The sequence below is a fragment of the Phyllostomus hastatus genome, unplaced genomic scaffold (genome assembly GCF_019186645.2).
Source record: "Phyllostomus hastatus isolate PE091 unplaced genomic scaffold, TTU_PhHast_1.1 phas_scaffold_78, whole genome shotgun sequence".
Taxonomy (NCBI): domain Eukaryota; kingdom Metazoa; phylum Chordata; class Mammalia; order Chiroptera; family Phyllostomidae; genus Phyllostomus; species Phyllostomus hastatus.
The window spans coordinates 1,590,471-1,612,455 of NW_025334041.1; the positions used below are offsets into that span (position 1 = coordinate 1,590,471).

At 65.4% G+C, this 21,985-nt stretch overlaps 1 protein-coding gene and 1 long non-coding RNA gene across 8 annotated transcripts in view; one reads left to right on the top strand and one right to left on the bottom strand.

The window, feature by feature from the left end:
• The window catches only part of GRB10 (growth factor receptor bound protein 10), a 113,702-nt gene that overhangs the window by 26,092 nt on the left and 65,625 nt on the right, over nt 1-21,985 (bottom strand). For 5 of the 7 annotated variants that reach the window (XM_045828931.1, XM_045828934.1, XM_045828927.1 and 2 more), the window contains 2 exons: nt 6,178-6,526; nt 2,524-2,665 (listed from right to left, as the gene is read on the bottom strand). In XM_045828931.1, coding sequence (XP_045684887.1) covers nt 2,524-2,665; nt 6,178-6,526 — 491 coding nt within the window. The remainder of the gene's footprint in view (nt 1-2,523; nt 2,666-6,177; nt 6,527-21,985) is intronic. The other 2 variants (XM_045828933.1, XM_045828932.1) reach the window with 1 other exon arrangement.
• LOC123812199 lies at nt 2,326-9,295 on the top strand. Its single transcript, XR_006784494.1, has 3 exons — nt 2,326-2,549; nt 6,498-6,545; nt 7,787-9,295. It is a non-coding gene; the product is annotated as an uncharacterized LOC123812199 (long non-coding RNA).

Here is a 21,985-nt window from a genome sequence, read left to right on the forward strand (position 1 = left end):
GTGTGTGTGTGGCTGCTGCCTGGAGCTGCGTGGAAACCTTTCCTGGCTGAAAGGCCCGCCCACCACGCCACCGGGAAGTGCCGGTGAGTCTTCAGAACTCACCTCGAACTGGGTGAGAGAGGCACTGCCTTGGGAAACCCAGTTCTTCCTCACCAGCCCTCCCCCATCGCCCAGTCCTGCCCCCGCTGCCTCCCATCGGGACCTTCCCCGACCTCACGCCCGAGGGGCCAGCCCACGGCACACACAGCCTCAGTGTCTCTCTCTGCCCCGCGGTGATGGGAGAGTGAGCAGCCCGTGCCCAGCCTATGGAGCGGCGGGGGGCAGGGGGAGGGGGCCGCTTTCAGGACAGGGGGCCAGGCCGCCCAGAGCCTCGGCCCCCAGACCCCTGACGCGTGCAAGTGCACGTCCGCGCCACTGCGGCCAGCCAGGGCCTTTGTCTCCGCCAGCCCCACGCAGCCCGAGAGGGAGTGTGTGACGCACGGGTCTCTGAGCTGCTTGGGGACCCCAGACCCCGGGGGCTGGGGTCCGGGCAGAGCCGCAGGGTCTGGCCTCCCACCCCCACTGCTTCCCTGCACTGGCAGCCCCTCCCGCGACACAGCACACGCTCCTCCGCCCGAGACATAGTCCCCTGGGCGCCCCTGCAGCGTGCAGGCCGTCTGGGAGAGCGTGGCTGGGCGGCTCCCTCCGACCCCCGAGGAAGGACAGAGCTCGCCAGCTCTCCCTTCCCCCCAGGCCTGTGGGGAAGACCAGGAGGCCACCCGGCCCACGCCCATCAGCAGCAGCTCTGCCCACCACGGCCTGCCGCGCCGCCGGCCCTCTCGACTGCAGGGCCGACGACACCACGACATGAGCCCTTCACAAGATCCAAGGTCAGAGCTGAGTGCGGACCAAGGACTGTCCGTTCCTTGAGGTGTCCGCACACCAGTGGGAATACCCACGTTCCGCGAGTGCCCGCGCCTGCTGGGCCCCAGGGGCCGAAGGAATCTGTGCGACAGAGACGCAGGCACCGACACGATGTTCTCATGGGGGACCGGCGCCAACCCTGAGAAAAGCAGCGGGCGGGATTCCTGGGTTTCCTGACTCTGCTCACAGAGCTGGACGGCCCACGGGGGCGGGGCCCGCCTGCCTGCCAGCCACCGCGAGAGCCAGATAATGTTTTCTCGGTCTTATTTCAGGGCGAGTGACTCTGTACACAACCTTCGTGACCAATCCACAGACGATCCATCTAGACCCTTCCCTGAGGCAGAGGGTCACCGGGGAGGCAGGCGTCCCACAGGCACGTCAGGCACGTGACCGGGTGCTGCAGCCTGGCCAGCTCCGGCTGAGGACAGGGCGGCGGCGTGGCCCGTCCGGAGGCGTGAGGTCGGCACCGGGGCAGCGCGCTGTGGCGGGCGGGCGTGACGAGAAACGTCTCCCACAAGGGGCAGGAGGGCGGCAGGCACGGGCCCAGAGGCTCGTGGCCCTGCGGGACGGCAGGCGTGGAAAAGTACCGAGGGCGCGGGAGGGAGTGACTCCAGCAGGAGAGGCAGGGGAACTCCGGAAACGCTGTTGCTGAAGAGGGACACCCAAGGCCCGGGGAGCCCTTCCGGCGGCCAGCACGGGCGCTCCGGACCGCGGCCAGGCCACGCCCCAAGCCGAAGGCTCGCCCAGGGTAAGGCCCCAGGGCTGCGCCCACTCGCGCCCGGTCACACCCAGCCCGCTGTGCACGCTGCTGCCAGCAAGGCCCAGCACGCTGTGACCGGCCCTCAGTCTCCCCACCACAGGGGGCAGGGGACGCCGACGCCTGCCCCTCGGGGCGGGCCTGAGGAGCAGACCCCACGCACGGAGACAGACCACACGGAGACAGGCCGTAGAGCCCGTGGAGCAGGGTCCGGCCCCCAGCGGACAGGAGACGCCCCTGTCGTCACGGCGGGCGCGGCACGCTCATCCCGCCGCCCTCACGCTGGGGTGGACATCCCCCCCCGTTTCCCTCGGAGCCAGACCGCTCAGGTCCCGGCCCCGCCAACCGGGAGGGGCGGTGCTGCCAGCCCAGCCCTGGCAGGTCGGTTCCCGGCGACGCGGCCTTTTTTTGGGAACCCTTCCCTGCCTCAGTGTGCCCCGGGGTCGGGCCCGCACAGCCCGCCGCGCAGCCCCACCTCGGGGACGCCGTTCCGCTGCGCCGAAGGCCAGGCGCCTGGGAAAGCCGGCGTTCGGTACGCACAGTCACTGGCGCCGAAGACAACGTGGCGGTGAAACCGTTTCAGAAAACCAAAACTCGTCTTTTAAGCAGCAAACTGCTACTAATTTTTAGCCATTTTTATGAGACTCCTCCTAACACGTATAGGCCCATCCCTGACTGCATGAACGAAATTTTGGCCGCTAAATTGAAAAAGTCTTGCAAGGCGGCGAATACAATTGCAAGAAGAGAAGAACCAAGAGCCGAGACCGCACGATTCCCCTCCCTTCGTCCCAGAGCAAGGAGCCGCACGCCCGTCCCGCACTCGCCGCTGCGCAGCCTGGCGCGCACGCCGGGGGCACGCTCACCTGCTTCGCCGTGGCCTGGCTCGGAGGTAGGGAGCCGGACGTGAGCGCGGGAGGGCTCTCTGCGCCGCACAGCTCCGGGAAGGGGTTGGGGATGGCCGGCAGAGACGAGGTTCTGAACTGCTGGTCTTCCTCCTGCAGGCGTCTGGGGGAGAGACAACCGCCGGTTGAAAGCCACCACCCGGCCTGACCCGGCAGCCCCACTCCTGGGGACACACCCAAGGGAGAGAGGCAGGTGAACGGGTCGGTGCTCGGTGATCACGCCAGGGCTGGTCACGGCCGCCGAAGGGGGAAGCGACCCGTGCACCCACCTACGCGTGGGCAGCGGGCACAGTGTGGCCCCCCCACACAGAGGGATGCTCTTCCGCCTTGAAAAGGTGCGATGTTCTGCCACACGCTCCTCCCGGACGGACCCGAGGGCGCAGGCCACGGGAGGGAAGGCCGCCACAGAGGGACGGGCCCTGGGCGAGCCCGCTCCTGGCAGTGGGCCGGAGAGGCGGGCGGGGCCCGTGGGGTGTGGGGCTGTGTTCCCTGGGGCCAGAGTCTGGAGAGGGCGCGCGGTGCTGCGATGCCCGCAGCCCTGGGACTGCCCCGTGCACAGGGCCAAGACGGCGAGCTTCGTAGGCGTGCCTCTCGCTGCAGTGGCACACGCAGAGGCACACGCAGTCACACCGCCCGCGTCTGGACTCCAAGGGGCGGGGCGGCGCGGCTTCCCTGCCTCGGCGGGAAGTGCCGCAGGCTCACATCGCAGACCAGGCTCGCACCTCACCCCGCCCCGCCGCAGTCCCGGCCTGGGAACCCCCGATGTGCGGAGGGGTTTCGTGAACAAGGGCGTGTTTTCTGACGGCCCTGAACGGAGCCCATCTCCGACCGAACAAAAACGTCAGGAGAGACGCCCGTGTTGTCCTCATCTGGACTGTGACGCGAACGCCCCCGCACGCAAAGAGGCGGTCGACAGGGAGCGCGAGTGAATGCTTCCCGGAGCTGCCGCCCCAAGGCACAGCCGCCCGCGCTCTCGGGGCCCCAGGCCGGCCTGGCTGCACCCACCCGCGGCGCTGAGGGAGCCGCTTCCAAAGGACACGCCCCTCCCTCCCTCCCTCCCTCCCTCCCTCCTGCGTTTCTCTGGAGCCCCCCCTCCCAGGGGCTCACACCTCACCTGCCACGCCCCCAAGCACAGCACCCACCAAGGACAGATCAGAGGCAATCAGGAGAACGACAGAAAAAACAAGCAAGGCGCCCCATGTCTCCTCTCTTCAGCGGTTCTGCTGGCAGGCCCCGGGCTCCACTGGTGGGGGACCCCCCGCCCACCCACGGGTGTCACCGCCCAGCGTGCCGATGCCTGGTGCTGTCTGGCCCTGCCTCCGCTGGGAATTCCTGCTCCTCATCTGCTCCCGCCCCATCCTCCCCTCACGGGGCGACCCCTTCACAGCACTTGGTCGCCAGTTTTAGAACCTGACGGCACCCACGGCCCGCCCGGTCTCTCGGGAGGCTTGCTGGCGCAGCAGCGGACACCGTGACTGCTGCGCGACGCAGGTCCCCCCGGCTGAGAGGGAGGCCCTGACCGCCCGAGCGACTGCCCACAGCCCCGGGAGACTGACTCCACGCTGGGAAGACAATCCCTTCTGTGGTCCCCAACAACAGGCCGGAGAGATCGCCGTCACCTCCAGGGTGGTCCTGCCCAGACCTGGCCCAGGAGCCTGAAGAACAGGAGTTAGGTTCACGGGACGAGGCCCTGGCGTCCGGACATCCCAGCAGTCCCCCGAGGGTCCCCTTCGCAGGCCCCTCTGAGCATGTACAAGGTCCCGTGTGTTTCCAGGCAGCAGCAGGATCACCCCACACGACGGTGTGATGACGGGCTCGTGCTGCTGCTGTTGTCCGCCCGCACAAACCCATCAGATGTCCGACACCAGGTGTGAACCGTCACGTGTCCTAGGGACTTCCGGTGACGGCGCCGCGTTGCCATGGGGTCATCGGTTACAGCGAATACCAGTAACGTCCCTGGTGCAGGTGGTGATGACGGAGGAGGGAGTGTAGGGCCCTGCTGGATGGGTGAGGACTCCCTGTGAGGACGGAGGTGTCCTGCCACTGGAGACGGGTCACTGCGCAGCGCTGGGGCTGTCTTGAACGCAGAACTGTCACTTTAAAGCGGTCATTTTTCTGCTGTGTGGAAGTCTGCTTCGATAAACCATGTTTCCAAGCTGACTTTGCAGCAGTTCCCAAAGACGGCCGAAAGCAAAGCTACGGGACGTCACGCGGGCTGGCAACACGGCGGTTCGGGAGGGCAGACCCTCCGGGGTCCCAGCGGGAAGCAGCCCCGGGGACCGAGCTCAGGCGCAGGGGCCAGGGGCTTACCAGGGCCCGGTGGGGAAGGCCCTGCGCCTTCTCTAGAATCCCCAAAGAGGGACAACATCCGGCGAGTGGCGGCCCTGTTCCCCGGGAGCCCGCCGGCGGGCGGCGGCGGCACCCAGCTCGAGGCTCACGGCGTTTCCGGCCCCCGAGGGCCCCCCACGAGCCAGCCGCGAGCCGTGTCTGTCCCCGGGCCCAGGCCGCCTCGCCTGGGCACTCAGGGTCCCCACGCCACTCGCCTCGTAGGGCTGTGGACACCGGGACACAGGCTAAGAAACGGGGACTCGACAGACCTACGCACAGGAAGCGTCCCGCATGCGCCGGAAGCGCAGGGCACGCACAGGCAGCGACGACGGGGGTGGGCGGGGCACGCACAGGAAGTGCTCGGCACTGTGCCGGAAGCACGCGCCCGGAGCAAGGGCATGTACGGGGAGCCCCGGGCACTGAGATGAAGGGTTCCGTGGACGCCCCCACGAACTCCCCTGGGATCCTATACGTGTTACCCCGAACTTTCAGCGTACAACGCAGCACTGCCAGCAAGGGCTCTGCGTGCACCTGGCGCCCCTGGGACCCCCGCCCCTCGCACGGGTGAGAGTGCCTTCCGCAGACGGCTGCCCTTTCCCCGCCCCGGCCACCCCCGTGCCGCTCTCTGCGTCTGTGCGGCGGACTGTTCTAGATTCCGCGCGTGAGTGGGCCCGTGTAGGGCTGTCCTCCACGACAGGCTCGTTTGTTAGCGTCCTGTCCGTGTGGTCGTCTACGGATGAACGGATAAAGGAAACCTGGTGTGTGCGTGCGTTTATGGAATATCGTCCACCTGTAAAAGGAAGGGATCCTGCCATTTGCAACACCAGGGACTCTCTCTTGTGCTCACAAAATCTTTCCCCCGTGCGTGGATGCCTACCTACCCTTTAACACCCAGTTCGGAGACCCGCCACCTGCAAGGGGCTCTCCACCACTCTCTGGGCCCCTCCCCCCAGCCCAGTATTTCCGGAGGCGCCTCTGCTCACTGCCCTGGGTGATGTCACCAAATGTCTGCAGTCACACCTTTCTGACAAGGGCCAGGGAGGCCACTGCCCGGGTCCTGGGCCCTGGTCTGGGCAGTGTGGCCTTAGAGCCCTCTGCTAACTCCTGAGTAGGTACCTGTCCCAACCGAGCGCTGCCACGCAGCCCAGGGCAGAGGTACGCACCCGCCTGCGGAGCTCAGGAGGCCAGAGCACCACGCCCTTGCACGTCACGCGCGCGGAGAGCGGCACGCCGCCTCCGCAGCCGCACCGGCCCCTCCCACCCGCCCTCCAAGGCCCAGGGCCCTACCTGGCGGCCAGGATGTGCACGGGCTGGGAACGCTGCACCTTCTGCTGCGGCGACGCCTGCGGCGGGGCAGGCTTGGCCCCCGAGGGCGGCGGCTGGTCACGGGTGTGCTGGCCGTTCTGGCGCAGGGGCGTTGTATCGGACTGCATGCTGCACGCTGCGTACAGGCTCTCCAGGGACGCACTCATGTCGCTCACCAGCGCCTCCAGGTCCACGTCATCCTCTGGGCAGCAAAAGGCGAGGCGAGAAAGAAACTTGAGCGACAGCGAGGGGTCACAGCCAAGGGCGCATCTCCGCAACCGGGTTCCCAAACTCTCTTTCAGAAACGCTGCTGGAGGGCACCGGAGCCTACCTGAGGAGTATGAATTTTGGTAAGCACGAACGCCTGCTACGCTTGGTAACATTTATCAATATTCCAGAGGCGGCTCGGTGATTGGAGCCCGCCCGCACCCCCACCCGCCCGTGCAGGAGGCGCCTTTCAGGGCGCCTTCTCAGTGCACGTCTGTGTCGTCGGGGTGGGGGCCGCACTCAGCCAGGGTCGGGCAACGTGACCCCACCCTCCTGGCCTCGGCTGGCTGGGTCACAGGGGGACGTGGAGCCCTCCTTAGGCCCCTCAGGATCCCCCCTTCCCTGAAAATCTAGAAGAAGCGTGGAAACAGAGCAGCACCCATGAGGACACCAGCCCTGGCCCGTGAGACCCGCCAGGAGGGCTGCCGGCGGTCAAAGCCGTGGTGGAGAGGCTCCCTGAGTGGCTGTGGACCGCCAGGCGCCCAGCCTCTGCTCTCGCCTGGCCTGAGAGCCAGGGCAGGCCTGTCTTCATGGGGGGAGGGCCTGCGCAGAGACGCAGAGAGAGACGCAGAGATGGCTGGGGCAGAGAGCGCCAGGGAGCACAGAAGACGCCGGAGGGGTGCACTCGGGGACGCGGGTGGACGATTTTATGCAGCGACTTCGCTAAAACACGGTACTGCCCTGAGATGTGGCCCAGCATGGCTCTAGATAATGCTGACGAGGTATTGTCTCAACGTGACTGACTGTAAACTCGGGGACTGAGCGTGGCAGAGGGCCATGTGCAGTGTGTGGGGGCCCCCTCTCATCAGGTGAAGCCTTAAGAGAGAAGCCTGAGGTCCCCTCGGCAAGAGGGGGCCCTGCTCCAGCTTCCTCCCTGCAGCCGTTCCCCGGGTCTCCAGCCCGTCCGCCCACCCTGCAGCCTTCGACCGTGCACTTCCAGAACCACGCAAGCCAGTTCCTCAACTGCCCGCCTCTGCACGTGTGTGTGCGGACGTGTGTGTACACGCACATCCTGCTGGTCCCATCTCTCTGGAGAAGCTGGCTGATCCCCTGGTGAGGGACGGGAGCCAGGACTCTCGGAGACGCAGGGAGGGCCGGGGAAGGGACAGCGCTGGAGGCTGGGACGTGGGCCGGGCTCCGGGCAGCTGTGCCTGGCGTGGCGCCCATCCTGTCTCAGGCCTGGCCGCTTCCTGCTGGGAGCTCTGGAAAACATTCCTGCGTCCGTATAGCCAGTGTGCTGCGTGCAGCCAGCGTGAGTTGGTTTCTCTCGCCTGTAACCCAATACGTTACAATAACACTGACTCCTTTTTTCCGCGTTTTCCAGATCGGTCACTTTTTAACAACGTGGTAAATAACGGCTGAGGGTGACTCCGAGGCAGCTCGCAGCAGGTCACGTATCCAGTCCCGCCTGTTCCCCCAGCAGCCCCATGTGACGCCCACTCAGCGAGCGAGGGGCCCGGGGCGCACGGCGGCAAGACCCTCGGCCCGCCAGAGGCCACGGTCCCGACCGGCAGGACGGAGAGCCGCGCGAGAGAGGTCACTCACTGGGAACGGCGGACGCTGGCCCCGGCTCAGGGGCCCTGGTTTTGTTTTTTCTGGCTGGGGGTGAGCAACTGCACCCGCCGGGGGGAGGGTGTCAGCAGCGGGTTAGTTATTATCTGCTCTGGAGCGGAGCCTGGCACATGGCAAACACTTGGGAAACGTTACTTATTAGCTCCATTCCACCTACTCCTGCGGAACAGTATAAAGGGTGGCCATGAACCTGGCCTGCCGGCGGAGGACTGGGCCTGGAGGAATTCAGCCACTTGCCAAGATCTCACGAGCACCGAGTAGCGAACCTTGAATTGGAAAACAAGTCTGGCAGCTCCTCTTTGAGCTCACCAGGTGTGCACTCAATGAATGAGCTCACAGAACTTCCCGGAACACACTCCCTTCCCTGCCTCTCCCGCTCCCAACACAAATGTCTGCTACGGCGCCAGGGCACAAAAAGACAGAACGTGACGCAAAGAGACGAACGGGCGTCTGTAGGGGGCACCCAGGCGAGGGGGGCTGTCGACAGATCACACAGGGCCTCCCGGAGGACGGACGGACAGAGGGACGGGAAGGGGGCAGTGGGAGGCTGCGGGCATGGCTGCTCAGAGACACGGAGGCCCGGCTGCTGCGGTGGCTGCTGACGCCAAGGACATGAGTGACGGCGGGGGGGCGGTGCCGGGGCTGGAGGGCCGGGCTGGAAGGGGAGCGGGAGGCCCCACCTGGGCCCCAGAGTCCCGCCTCGGCGCTGCAGTTCTGGGGGCTGTGCGGCAGCTCGGGTCACGAGCAGTCAAATATTAATCCTGAGGCCAGATAGGAAGAGGACGAAAGTGCCGAATTAATCATTAATAATGACCGTGGCATTAAGATTTAATGTGTCACACGGCAGGACGCCGAAGTCAGCCGAGTCCCGGGGGTGGGGGGCGGGGCAGGGAGGGGGCGTACAGAAACCCAGGGCCCCCTGTCCCCTGTCCCCGTGGGCCGCGTGGCTGAGAGGGGCCCTCAGCCGCAAACACAGGAAGCAGCACCTACAAGGGCAAAAGTCACAGACACCTCCCGCCCTCAGCCAGCCGGCTGCCCGGTCAGGCCCCAGGGGCCAGTGCACTCGCTGAGACCTCGGGGCGTTCACCCGATGGGAGGGGCTGCGCGCCACGCGGCCGCTCGCAGATCTGGGGGGCCTCGGCCACGTTCGAGGAGGGTCCTGTCCATCGTCGACGCTGGGCACGTCCTGTGCCGATACTCGGTCGACACGTGATAGCAGCTCACTGGAAGCTGTGCGGCACCATCAGTGCCCGGAGCCGCAGCTCACCCTGGTGACGACTCCAGGTTCCCGTCCTAAGGGGCCACTTCAGAGTCAATACGGGTGGACACGAAGCTCCCTGCCGTGAGGGAGTGACCCCCAGGATGCACCCCGGTGGCCTGGAGGCCAAGGCCAGGCCGGCTGCCCCCGGGCTCAGGCAGCTGCGTTCTGGACTTGCTCGGCCGCAGGAGGACACTCCGCAGACGGCAAAGGCCGGGGTCTGCCGCGGTCGTCCTGCCCCCGGGACGGGGCAGAGGGCAGCTCGGGTCGACAGACTTCTTCCAGGAAGAAGAGGTCTCGCCCCCCTCAGGCGGACTTCCACTGGAGCGAGTATTTCCTTGGCGTCCCCGAGAGCCCTGGGCTGTGCTCGCTGCACCGGGCGGCCCCGTCCTCTGTCCTCCCCCTCTCTCTGCTCCTCTCGGCCACCCGGGTCGCTCGCAGGCCACCCCTCTCTGCCCCCTGCTTTCCAGAACACAGAGCAGTGCTGGCAGTACTGCAAGTAGACGTTAAAGCTGAACTGGCTGCCAAGGTACGGACACAATGCCGCCCTCGCAAAATGCCCCACCTCTCCTCGGAGGTGGGTCCCTTACGGAACTACTTCCTGCGTGCGTACATTTCATTACGGCTCCGTGAAACTCGGCCGGGTCAGCCTGATGCCCTGCCCTCAGTAGGTTACAATTTTCACGCATCAAGCACAACCACTGTATCGGCCTGTTTCAAACTGGCCTGTTTTCCACAGTCCTCAGAATAAAAATAAAGCTTCAGGTAAAGAATCTAAAAACCTCCTACTGTAGAACAAACTTTAAATTTTTTGGTAGGGCCAATTAGCACTTTATCTTTTTAGATAATCCAAGCCCTCACGGTTGCCTGATTTTATTTAAACTTCGTTAAATGCTCACGAGGACTCGGAATGGAGTCTTCCAGAGTGGGATCTTAAGGACTTGACTCCAAAATGCCCCTCCTCGAAGACGTTACCGAGGGGCATTCACTCCCTGCAGACGGTCCATGCGGGCAGCTCGTGCGCCTGCCCCCGTGGGGGGCCCCCGCGCGAAGCCCGTGACGATCGATAACCAGCCACCGGTCAAAGCCTTTCTGCACAGCCACATTTGACCTGCAGGATCGAATGACCAGGGCACGGACAAGAGAGAGGGTTCTGGAAAGGAAAGCAGACATCATGTGTCTGTGCGCTGCTAACTCGATGCCAAAATACTTTCCGTGAGAACGCACCTCCCTCCAGCAGGAATGCTGGAAGGAAGGGGAAGGAAAACGGTTTTATAACCCCCGCCTCGCTCCGCACTCATTTGGAAGGACGCAGTCACTGCAACAAATGTAGGTCAAACAACGCGGTGGTAAGTGAAGATATTAATAGCTACTTTCCTTCCTAGAATAACCCCATCTAAAACGGGCATCGACTTTTGTCCCAAATATCTGAGCAGCTCATCTGACCTCAGACTCACACGCGCTCCTCGCCCCACCGTGGCCAGCAGGCCGAGGCCAGGTTAGCTCTCCAAGGGACGGAAGTGCGGGGGGACACATTCACGCCGCGCCCGTGGGCCACTCCGGGCGGAGCTCTTCCTCACACCAGGCTGGGAAGAGCCGGAAGGAGAGCCCCCCGCCCCCGCTGCCCCGAGCAACCCGCCGCAGGCACGGGAGGGTCAGCTCCAGAAGACGCCCCGGAACTCGGGGGGCCCCACCCGGCCTCCTCGACCACACCTGCGGGGTCTGTGTGCGGGCTCAGTAATGAGGACTCCGGGGTGGTCCGCCTTACCAAAGGGCCTGGGCGCCTCGGAGACCTGGGAGGTGCACGGTGTGTTCAGGACACATCTGCGCCGCCCTTCCCGACAAACCCATTTCCTCCCACCTTCCTCCCAACGTGTCCCAGGAGCAGTCCGTGCCGGGCGGCAGGTGGGGCGGACTTGCCGACAGAGCTCGACACCCCGGGGTGATGAGGGGCTGGGAGCAGATGCGCCCCCGGCCGGCCGGTCCCTGAGAGTAGGTGGCCCTCGGGAAGCTCTGACAGAGGAAGGAGAGGGGTCTTCTGGCCCCCATGACCCCGGGGGTGTCTTAAGCGGTGAGAGTACCAGGAGCATCTGGGGGATACCATTCGGTCTTCCGTTGTTCTGAAACAACTCCAGACGTTTTGTGAAAGTGAAAGGAGCTTCTTCTGCTATTCAGAACCAGCTCCTTCCCACCCCACCTGGGTTTATGCTAATGAGGCCCCCCAGAACACCGCAGGATGGGGGCCGGGGGCCAGGGGCCAGGAGATCTGACCTAGTGATTCAGAGGAACTTGCAGCCCCACCCTCCTGAGCGCCTGGAAGAGATGGGCTGGGGGCTGAGCCCATCGCCGGCGGCCAACGACTGAGTCGTGCCTGCCTGGTAATGAAGTCTCTCTAAAACCCTGCAGAATGAGTTCGCAGAGCTTCTGGGTGGGCGAGCAGGGTCAGATGCTGGGAGGGCGCCACCCCCAGGGAGCACGGGAGCTCCACGCCCTCCCCCCGTACCGCACCCTCTCCCCATACCGCACCCTGCGTGTCTCTCCCATCTGGCTGTCCTTGCCTCACACCCTGTCATGAGAAACTGCTAACTCGGGGAGCCCATGTCCCCCCAGGCCGATCTTTAGACCGCCTCAGTAGGGCCGGTCTAGCCGAGGATCACGCCAGGCCCAGGTCCTTCCAGAACCGAGCTGAACTAACTGGGGGAGACCCGGCGGGTGCCGGGGAGCCTCTCAGTGCGGGAGCCCCACCTCCACCACACGCACAGAAGAAAAGGGGACTTTTCTGTACAGTATTATACCTGGAAATTCCTGAACACACGTGCACATGCCAAAGCCCTTACACATTTCTCTCTGGGCACGAACTAAACGTCCAGCCTGCAAAAGTATTTTAAACCCAGATCATGTTCGGCTGGCAAGCTATTTTTGTTGACCTCTAAGCAAGTAAAACCTTGTGCAAACATAACTCAACAGTCCACCGAAATACCTTTTTGGCACACCAGTTAATCTTCCCTTCTCACGCACCCCAGGCACACATACTCCATTTTTCATATATAGAGTCGTTTGGACGTAAGGAAGCCACCAAAATGTGAGTTTGCTAATGTTCAGTAATTATTTGCCTTTAATAAGCACACCAAAAAACTAGGACTGAATCTGTTTCTTCTTTCTTCAAGCCGTTTTTAAAAAGTAAAAGCAGGGATATGCCCTCTCGCCCCCCACCCCCCAAATTAAAAGCCAAGATCCGAAGAGGCGTCCGCACACCCCGGTCCCTAGCAGCCTCGTGTGCTCGCCATGGCGGCCGAGCGGCGGAAGCGGCCCGCTGCCCGTCACGGAGAGCAGCAAACCCGTGTCCACCTGGACAGTGGGACATCATTCGTTCTTAAGCGGCAAGGGATTCAGACGCAGGCTGCAGCGTGGATGGGCCCCGGGGACATCACGCTGAGTGACATACACGAGCCACGAGAGGGTGAATCCTGTGGGATTCCTCGTCCGTGCGGGGCTCGGTGGGGTCCAACTCACAGACACGGAGAGCAGAACAGAGGTCTCCCTGGCCGGGGCAGGGGCAGCGAGAGGGATTGTTTTACGGGGACAGAGTGGCAGTTCTGCACGGCAACAGGCGTGTTGCGGCTGGAGGGTGGTGACAACCAAGTGGATTTACTGTAAGGGTTCACTGAACAGTGCCCGGAAAACCGGCCGAGACGGTCCATTTTGTGTTCGGCGTGCTTTGCCACGGTTCACAAAAGAATAATAGTGAAAACATTCTTGAAGTGGGAATGTTTAAGATTCTCAAATATGACCACTTGAGAAGTTGGTCTGGCTACTCTGCCCGGGCACCTGTCAGGACCGCCACCCGACGCCAGCCCAGTCAGAAGCGAGGTCGTGTGCGGGGGGCCTCCCAGGCCGTCCCTCTTGGGGCGCCCACTCGCACCCCTGCCCTCGGCTGAAAGCTCCCCCCCCCCACAGTCTCCCCAGCCCGCCTCCCTGCCTTCCTCCAGCACGGAGCCCAGGAAATGGTGGGATGTGGCCCCTGCTGGCCCACACAGAGGTGGGCTCTGGGGGCGGGGGGGGGGTGCAGGTGTGACAGGAATGTGGCCCCAGGTGACCAGAGGGGACAGGGATGCAGTTGGGGAGAAGAGTCAAGAGTCACTTCAAGAGGAGCAACGGTTCGTCTGAGGGCGTCAGGACCCCGTCAGGAGGCAAAGCAGGATCCGGGGACACCCCAGGCCTGGTGGGTGGCAGGGAGGTGGCTGAGGGCTGCGGGGCACCCCTGGGTCGGCCCCTCCGGGGACGCCCGGACAGACAGGCTGGGGAGGGCCCAGGCCTCCCGAGTTTCATGAAACGTGCACTCCTGCTCAAACAGATGTTACTTTTCAGGACGACTGCGTAGTCTTCTCCCCCATTCTCCGGGCCATGGCAGGCAGGCACTCAAGCCTTACGACAGGCATGTGTCTCCTGCTGGCGCGGGCCGAGCTGGACCCCAGGGGTTAGGTAGGTTCCGGGTGAGCGGCACCTGCAGGGACACGGCAGGCATGTGCCCCGTCGCACAGCGGCGCCTGCGGCGCTCGGTCCTTCCCCAGAGCAGCCGGCGGCCCGGGCGGGAAGGGGCCAGGCCCCTGGCTGCAGTGGCCCTCGGGGAAGGAGGCGGGACTGTGTCCCTCCAGACTAGGTGTCAGCCCCGGAGACGGCAGCTCTCGCAGGGAAGGGGCTGCCACGAAGTCCAGGGCAGGTCTCAGAGTCGAGCGCAGACGCCCCGGCAGCCGCGCAAGTCTCCCTCGACCGCAGAGCAAACAGCGCGGGTGTGAGATAATCATTAATCGCTCTGGACTTCGATTCCCCGGGATGTGCTGCTTCGGCCCACGTGTCAGCGAGCGGCGGAGCGATCCTACCGGACACAGAGACCTGCACGAACCAGGGGGCCACCCCGTCTCCCTCGGGGGCCTCGTCCCCGAGGTCCAGGAAGGAGCTCCCAGCGGGCGCGGCGCATCGCCTAGGAAGGAGCCTCCGTGTTCCCTCTTTCTCGAGTTCCATCCGGCCGCGGGGGCGCAGGAGAGCCCTGGACACTCCCAAAGCTTCGTCCAGGCCCCCGAGGCTTGAAGTCTGCACAGCGCCCACGTGACACGGGACGTGAGCTGCCACACACGACGGACGGAGGCCCAGACCCCGAGGGGCAGCGTGTCTGTTGCGTTGGAAGACGGCTACAGCGGGAAGGAAGGGCAGAGACGCGCTCACAAAACGTCCCCCCTCCGCGGGGGCAAAAGAGGCAGCCCTTTTCACGGAGATTTCATCCGTGTTTTCCTCGCCCTTCTGATTTCAGCTCCTGGATCTTCTCCTAACATCGTCCGCCAGGCAGAAGCCCGGGCGCAGGGAACTGCGCACACAGCTTGTCTTTCTGGAAGGTTCTCACTCTCCACCCCCATGACGCGGGTGAGCCCAAGAGCCCCGGGACTGGCCGGGGAGAGCCCGGGTCGCGGTCCACAAGTGCCACCGGCTTGCACCGCGCTCTCCAAAGGCCATTTCCCAGAAGGGAGCCCGACACCCGGACACGGTCACGGTCCCACCCGACGTCCGACGCCCGCGGCTTTAACTCGAAAGCGTGAAGTCCGTGCGAGGAGCCCGCGTTCCCGCCCCTCAGCACATGTCCACTGAGCCCCCAGGACGTGGGTGACCCCTCCCGGGCTCTGGGAGCGCGGGTGTTCCCGGCACAGACCGCGTCCTGCCGCCCGCACGTCCCAAGGAGCTCGGGACGGGGCGGCAGCGCTGGGCACGAGGTCACACGGCAGGGTCTGCAGTGTCTCCCCCCGGCTGGAAAAATAGTTCCCTGCTCCGGGTCAGCGACGGCTCACGGGGGACCGAGCGGGTGGGGGCGCGTCCTGTGGGGACGTGAGGGGGCCCCCCCGGAAAGGGGCTGAGCCTCGGCCAGAGGGAGGGACCCCGAGACGGAGAGTCCTGGGAGAGGCCCGCGCACCCGGAGGACCCGGGCGAGGCACGTGCGGGGCCCCGCCCGGAGCGGGCTCGCCCCTCGGCAGGCGGAGGAACTCTCAAACCAGCCCTCTGTTCACAGGCGAGGGGGGGAACACTCGGCCCTCAGAAGGGCCCGAGGCGCAAGGCTCGGCACGGGGGAGTCGGTCCAGGAGAGCGTTCCAGGCGGCTCCAAGAAATGGCATGGCTCCCAGAACTGAAAGGCCCAGGAGAGAGGGGCCGGCTTTCCAGGATGTGGATGGAAACAGGGTTTCACAGGAGGGTGGGGGGGGGGGCGTTCGGGATGGGGCTGGGTGGCCAGGGGTCCCGCGGTGGTGTCCTGTGCCTCCGGAGCCCAGCTGACGGGCGGGGGGCTCCTTTGCGAAGCCAAGTGTCCGGGACTCACCTGGACCCGTGTGGAACCCGCATCTTTGCGGTCCGGTCGGGAAACGAACAAAGCTCGTGACTGAGGGCCTGTTATTCTCCTAACTCTTTTTCCGTTAGAGAAATGGCAGCACACGCGTGTGCAGATGGTACCTTCTGAATGGTGGTCCGGGGAAGGGGCGCTCGCGGGACCCTCTCCCCGAATCCGGCTCCGATGGGCTTGAATTCTGGCCGAGCAAACACGGAGGGAGGGGTTCCACAGGCTGGGGGGCGGGGGGCGGGGCGGTGTGTGCCTGGTTTTCGTTCTGTCTACATACAACACTGCATTTAGCAACGAGGATGAACAACAGCCGCCATTTCTTTTTTTTTATTTTAATCCTCACCCAAGGACATTTTTTTTTTCATTGCTTTTAGAGAGAGAGAGGAAGGAAGGGAGGAAGGGAGAGGGAGGGAGAGTTGCAGGGGGAGAGAGAGAAACCTCGAATGGTTGCCTCCTCGTATGTGCTCCCACCAGGGACTGAACCCACAACCCAGGCATGTGCCCTGCCTGGGAATCGAACTCGTGAACTCTTGGTCCACGGGACGATGCTGCGAGCCAGGGAGCCACCCGGCTGGGGCAGTAGCCTCCACTGCGGGAGCACCAGCAGGGCCAGGCCCTGAGCCAGGCCCACCGCACAGCTGCCCCGGTCTCTAGCCTTCTCAGCAAAGCAGCCAAGCGGGCATTTCACAGGGTCCCGATGGAGAAACTGAGGCTGGGAGTCACTCAGCCAATGGAGCAGAGAGTCCGAGCGGGACGGCCCCGCCCCCCGGCTGGGCGGGCTGCCTCCCCCTCACCTTTCTCCAGGGCGACTTTTCCCGCTTCCTTCCCCGCTAAACCTGAGTGGCCAGAGGGCTGGGACTGCGCCTCGGCCTCCCGACCCAACCTCGCACCCGGCGCACAGTAGGTGCTCAGCGAATGCCGGTGGGCTGCGTGGAAAATGGAGCCGCCGGCCTGCGTAAACCGAGCTGCAGAATTTTCCGAAAAGTCAGACGGCCGGGCCGCCGAGCCGCCGGAGCTGCAGCTCCTTGGAAAAAGCCCCGCCAGGCAGGTTACCCGCGGGCCACGGGGTGAATCAACGCCAGACTGTCTGCTTCCAACAAGGGATGGCCACGGGCCAGGAGGGGCTGTCCCCGGGCACCGCGGCTCCGTGCAGGAAGCGCCGCCTCGCAGGCCAGACCTGTGCCCGGGGGCCCGCCCGCCCGCCCAGCCACGCGGGCCTTCCGGCCGCGCCGAGGCCGCAGGGTCCGGAGAAGGGCCCCGCTCGGCCTCCCTCCCAGAAGTACAGCCGGCGGCGGGGGTGCCTCCCAGGGGCTTCCCCGCCGCACGTGCACCCCTCGCCCCTCCGCGCCCCCGCAGGCCCCTCCGCCCAGCCAGCCCAGGCTCCCCTGACACAGCCGGGGCCCCGCAGGGCAGACCCCGCCACACACAGCACTGCCCGCTCCTCCTGCCCCACGCACGGGGCGTCCCTGCAGGGGACAGCCGCTTCCCACCGCCGGGGCCAGCCTGTCCTCACACCCAGGCCTCGCTTGCCCAGCTCGCCTGAGGCCAGGAGGACCTGGCCCTTCGTGGGACGCGGGCTCCACCCCGGAACGGCTTCCTCTCCAGGTGGGACGTGCGGGAGGAAGGAAGGGCAGGCGTGCAGCAGGTCGCAGACGCGCAGCTCGCGCGTCCCCAAGAAGCGCGGACATCCTCCGTCCTCAGCGGCGCTGTCTCCTCGGACGAGCACTCCCCCTGCCGTGTCCAGCGCCCTGGAGCTTGTCCACGCGGGCGATGCAGGCAGAGGACATGTGGGGGGGCGGGGGCGGGGCCGCAGCCTTCGCCGGCGTCTCCGTTCGCCCTGCACCGCGCCCAGGAGCCAAGAGCTGCGTGCCAGCTCACAGAGTGGAGAACCGGGGCTCGGAGAGGTTACAACGCACACTCGGCCGCAGGCGGCTCCTGGCGGAGCCTCGAGTCCTGGCCTGGTGTGGCCAGCCAGGCCAGCACCCTGTCAGTTTCCCCCCGAAATTAGAAACACAAACATGACCTCAAGGAACGTGGCGCTAAAGCGGAAAGACAGGCCGGCCCCTGGCACAAGCGCAGAGCGACAAGTCCTGGGGAAGAGGAGGGCACCCGGGAGGCAGCGGCTCACCCAGCGCAACAGAGGAGCAGGGGGCCTCCGGGTGGGCGGGAACCCCGGAGGACGCCCATGTAGGGTGCATTGCCGCTGGGGTGCTCAGAGACCTCGGCAGGGAGGACGGACTTTGACAGCACATTCCAGAAGACCAAGCAGCCTGCGCACCCGCTGCCCAGGTGACGGGCAGTGGGACCTGGCCAGCGGAGCGGGAGCACGCTCAGTGTCTGGGAAAGTGAGCGGTGTCCCCAGGCTGGGTTGTAACAGGAAGAACACTAGTGGCCAACCAGAACAGCCGGAGAGTGCCCTTGGAGGGAAAGGGTAGGGGCATCAGCGTCCCCGAGAGGTGCCCCACTTGCCCCGAGGTCAGGAGACACCCCCTTGCGCTCCGACACGGAAGTCCCGTGGCCGTGTGTCGGTGGCCAGGGGTCAGTGTGTCACGTCCCCAAGGAGGAAGCATGTGTGATGCAAGGTGCCTCCAGCTGCTGACGCCCCAGCTGGTGCTGAGCCCGCTGGGGTGATTGCTTTCATCCTCACCTAGCGCACGCCCACTGACTCGAGAGGCGGGAAGGGCGGGAGGGAGGGGGGCTGTCCATGAGAGAGAGACACGGACCTGCTGCCTCTTGCACGCGACCTGCAACCTTTCCGTTTACGGGAGGGTCACACTCCGACCCGCGGGCCGCCGGCCGGGGCTGGCGCGGTTTTTCAACCCATTCAGCACAGAGGCGCTGAGGCGGAAGGAGGGACATGCTGTGTCCCCACTTCCTCTGGGCCCTGTCCTCCACCCCCCGCCCCCCCGAGAAGGTCAGCACTATTCGTAAAGCCTTTCTTGGTCAGAACTAAATCCGGACACGGCAGCGGGTGTCGGTTTCCGGCCGCTGGCACGTTCTGAGGGAAGCGGCCGAGGACAGCGAGGCCACCGGGCAGGCTCTTGGCCCCGGCGCCGGGTGACCGAACCGCAGAGGCACGCCGGCCCCCGGGAAGGAGGCTGCAAGGGCTAACCGGACACACATCCGCCGTGCCTGCCCGCAGGCGGGGGGCCGCGGGTTCCCGGAGCCCGCGTGGCGATGAGATGAACTCACGCTGGGGCATGTGGCGCTGGCCGGGTCCGCGAGTGCAACACACGCGAGTTCGCGTGCTCCGTCCGAGGGCAGCAGCATGTCCCGTCCTGATGGACGCGGGCATGCGTCTCCTTCCTCAAAATCTCCAGCTTGGGGTCTTCCTCTGGGGGCAGGGCTTCACATTACACAGGGATGACAGCTCATGCCCAAAACGTGTTTACCGGGAATGGCTGGTGAGTGGTGGCCTTAAAAAAAAAAGTGAACTTGGGCGGAAATGCAGTATTCGATTTTAGGAGACAGCACATTCTGGTTTTCCACCGAAGGGAGAGAGGATCTTCCTTCATCACTGCTCCTCGTGAGGACTGACGGCTAAACGGCTCCCCAGCAGTGCGAAAAGGCATTTAGGCCTCCTCGGACACACAGGTCCAGATGAGACACGGCCACCGAAGTGAAAATGATGCGCTGCTCGCAGCTGTGTCCCTGCGCTTCGTGTGGCCTGGGCGAGCGACAGGTGTTTGTGGGAGGAAGGGAGGGAGGGAGGAACACAGGGAGGAAAAAAACCTGCAGAGCAAGAGGACGAACGCCAACGCACCAGAAAACCAGGCGCCTCCAGGCCCATCCTGTCCCCATCTCCCCCCTGGGGACACAGGACCTCCCCTGCGGAGAGCACGGGACAGCTCAGAGGAGAGGACGTTACTGGTGGTCCAGGACCGGGGAGGACACCTTGGAGATCCGATCGACTCCGGTGCTCTCCAGGACCAGGGGAACCCGGCCCCGACGGCCGCCATCTCGGCCCCGTCTGCCGCGGACTCGGGTGCAGAGGCAAGGAAGGAAGATATACCCACGGACGTGAGCGGACAGCGGGCCGGTCCCGGGGCAGGACCGCACCGAGGCGAGATGCACACCTTCCCTCAGGTGTGATCTGCGCAGGTGTTCTGACCCCTGTGCCTCAGTTTCCCCCCCGAAAGACAGCCCACCTCAACGGACAGCCCGGGCACTTCAGTGGGTCAATGGTGGAGCTCCAGTTCTCGACGGGCTACGAACCCGCCGTGTCCGCAGGAAGAAGTTGCTGGCGCGCGGGAGAAAGGGGGCGGGAAACCGTGGCGTGTCTTACCGGCGGACTCTGACCGTCCGACCCAAACAGGGGGCTGCAGGGGAACCGCTGAGGGCGGTGATCGGCGGCGGCCCGTGCCCCTGGGGGCGGGAGGAAGTGCGTGCAGGTGGAGTTCATCTGTGGGGGGACAGCAGGACACTCACTGTTTGCCTCCTCGCTTTTTTGTCCCTCAACCTGAGACACTGAGTGTAGGCGTGGGGTCGGGGTGAAATCAACCAAAATTGTAAAGGGCTCCGCATGGCCATCCAGCCAGGGGCCGGCGTCCATGACCGCCTGGGGCTTGTCTTGGGTGAGCACTGCAGGGAAAGGACACGGTGTCCGCGTCGTGCCACTCGAAGGAGAGGACGCAAAGGGAGCACACGGGGGGTGTGTGTGCGTGAGACGGGGGGGGGGGAGGGGATGAAACGCGGATGGGGTTCTCGTGAGTGGGGAAGTGGAAGAACAAGTCACGAAGGCCTCGGATGGGCCACCGTGGGCCCTGGGTCGCAGCACGGATGAGGAAGGGCCCCTCGGTCCCCCCGGTGCCCCTGGCACCCCACACACGGCGCCGAGGGGAGGGAAGGCCTGTGTCAGCTGGTCTTCGTCTTTGCTCCCCGGGAACTGTCAGACCCTCCCTCGGGGCGGGGGCGGCCCGTCTGGGGCCCGTCTGAGTGTGTGTGTGTTCCTGGCGCGTGAGCTCAGGAATTCGGTAAAGGCTCACCTATTAAACCGGCTCCGCACGAGGCGGCAGAGCAGAACCGGCGGCGAGCGGGCCGCGGCTCCCACCCTCGAGAAACGCATGACCTCCCGAGAAAGGGGGACGCGGCGCCCCACGAGTAGCCCCCGCAGGGCGAGTGTGACACACGGGTGCACGCTGGGGGCGGCCTCGAACCCACCTCCAAGTGCCGGGCTGGACGGGCCTCCGGTTCCATTTCACCACTGCGCGACCTCCCTGGGACTCCTGGGCACGCTGCAACCCCGGCCCCGGCCTCGGTCCCCCCCCCCGCCCCGTGTAGCTCTGAGGGAGGAAGCCGAGGACGTGCGGGGGGCGCCACTCACGGGTGCCGCCGCGGGGGCCGGGCGACACTGATGGGCGGGCCGATAAACCACCTGAGGCCTGTACGGGCGACGGGGGAGCACTCGGCCGTAGAAGGAGCGCCATCGGACGCAGGCCGCTGTGGGACGGGACGGACCCTGAAAACGGGAGGCCGCGTGAGATAAGCCGGGCACACGCATGATCACGTGTGATCCCCCGACAAGTGGCCAGTGAGCAGAAGGGGCGGGCGGGCTCCGAGAGAGCGGGCAGGACGGTGGCCACCAGCAGCCGGGGCAGTTGCTGCCGGATGGGCACAGGGGTGGCAGAGGCGTCTTTAAAGTGGGGAGTGGTGACAATCGCCGCAGATGTCACGCATGCCACGGAACGGCATGCTTCACGTGGTTTTACCGTGACGTCTGTTGTCACCGTCCTGAAAACGCTCTCAAAGACCCCTGCAGGGCCGGCGCGACCGTTCCAAAGACGACCGTCTTCCAGAGAAAAGGGCACCCCACACGGGGCTGCCAGGACCCGCGTGGGGCGTCTGTGCAGCTGCCACTCAAAGCTAAGCCGCTTACAGGCGGCGGGCTGAGCTCAGGACGACGGGGGAGTAAATCCTCTCGGCTGGGGGGAAGGGACGGGTCAAGGAAAGTCACAGGGGATCCCTTCCTCCGGACACCAGGACCCTCGCAAAGCACCCGCCGCCTCTCCACCCAAGCCACCCCGACCGACACCTCGGGTCCGTCGCCGGAGCGCCCGACGGCACCGGGACGTGGAGGAGGAGGGGGGGACGGCAGCCCCCTCGGGTCTCTGTTCAGCCTGCCCGCTGCCCCAAGGGTCCAGTTAAGAGGCCCCTGAGCACCAGACTCCGAGTCAGGCACCGCACGGTCAGGGGAGGTGCGGTGACTCCGCACGAGGGCACCCACGCCCGCTCCCGGCGCGCACCCGGGGCTGCAAGGACACCCGAGGGACAGGCGGGTGGCACTCGGACACGCTGGGAGGACGGGCCGGCGCCTTCCG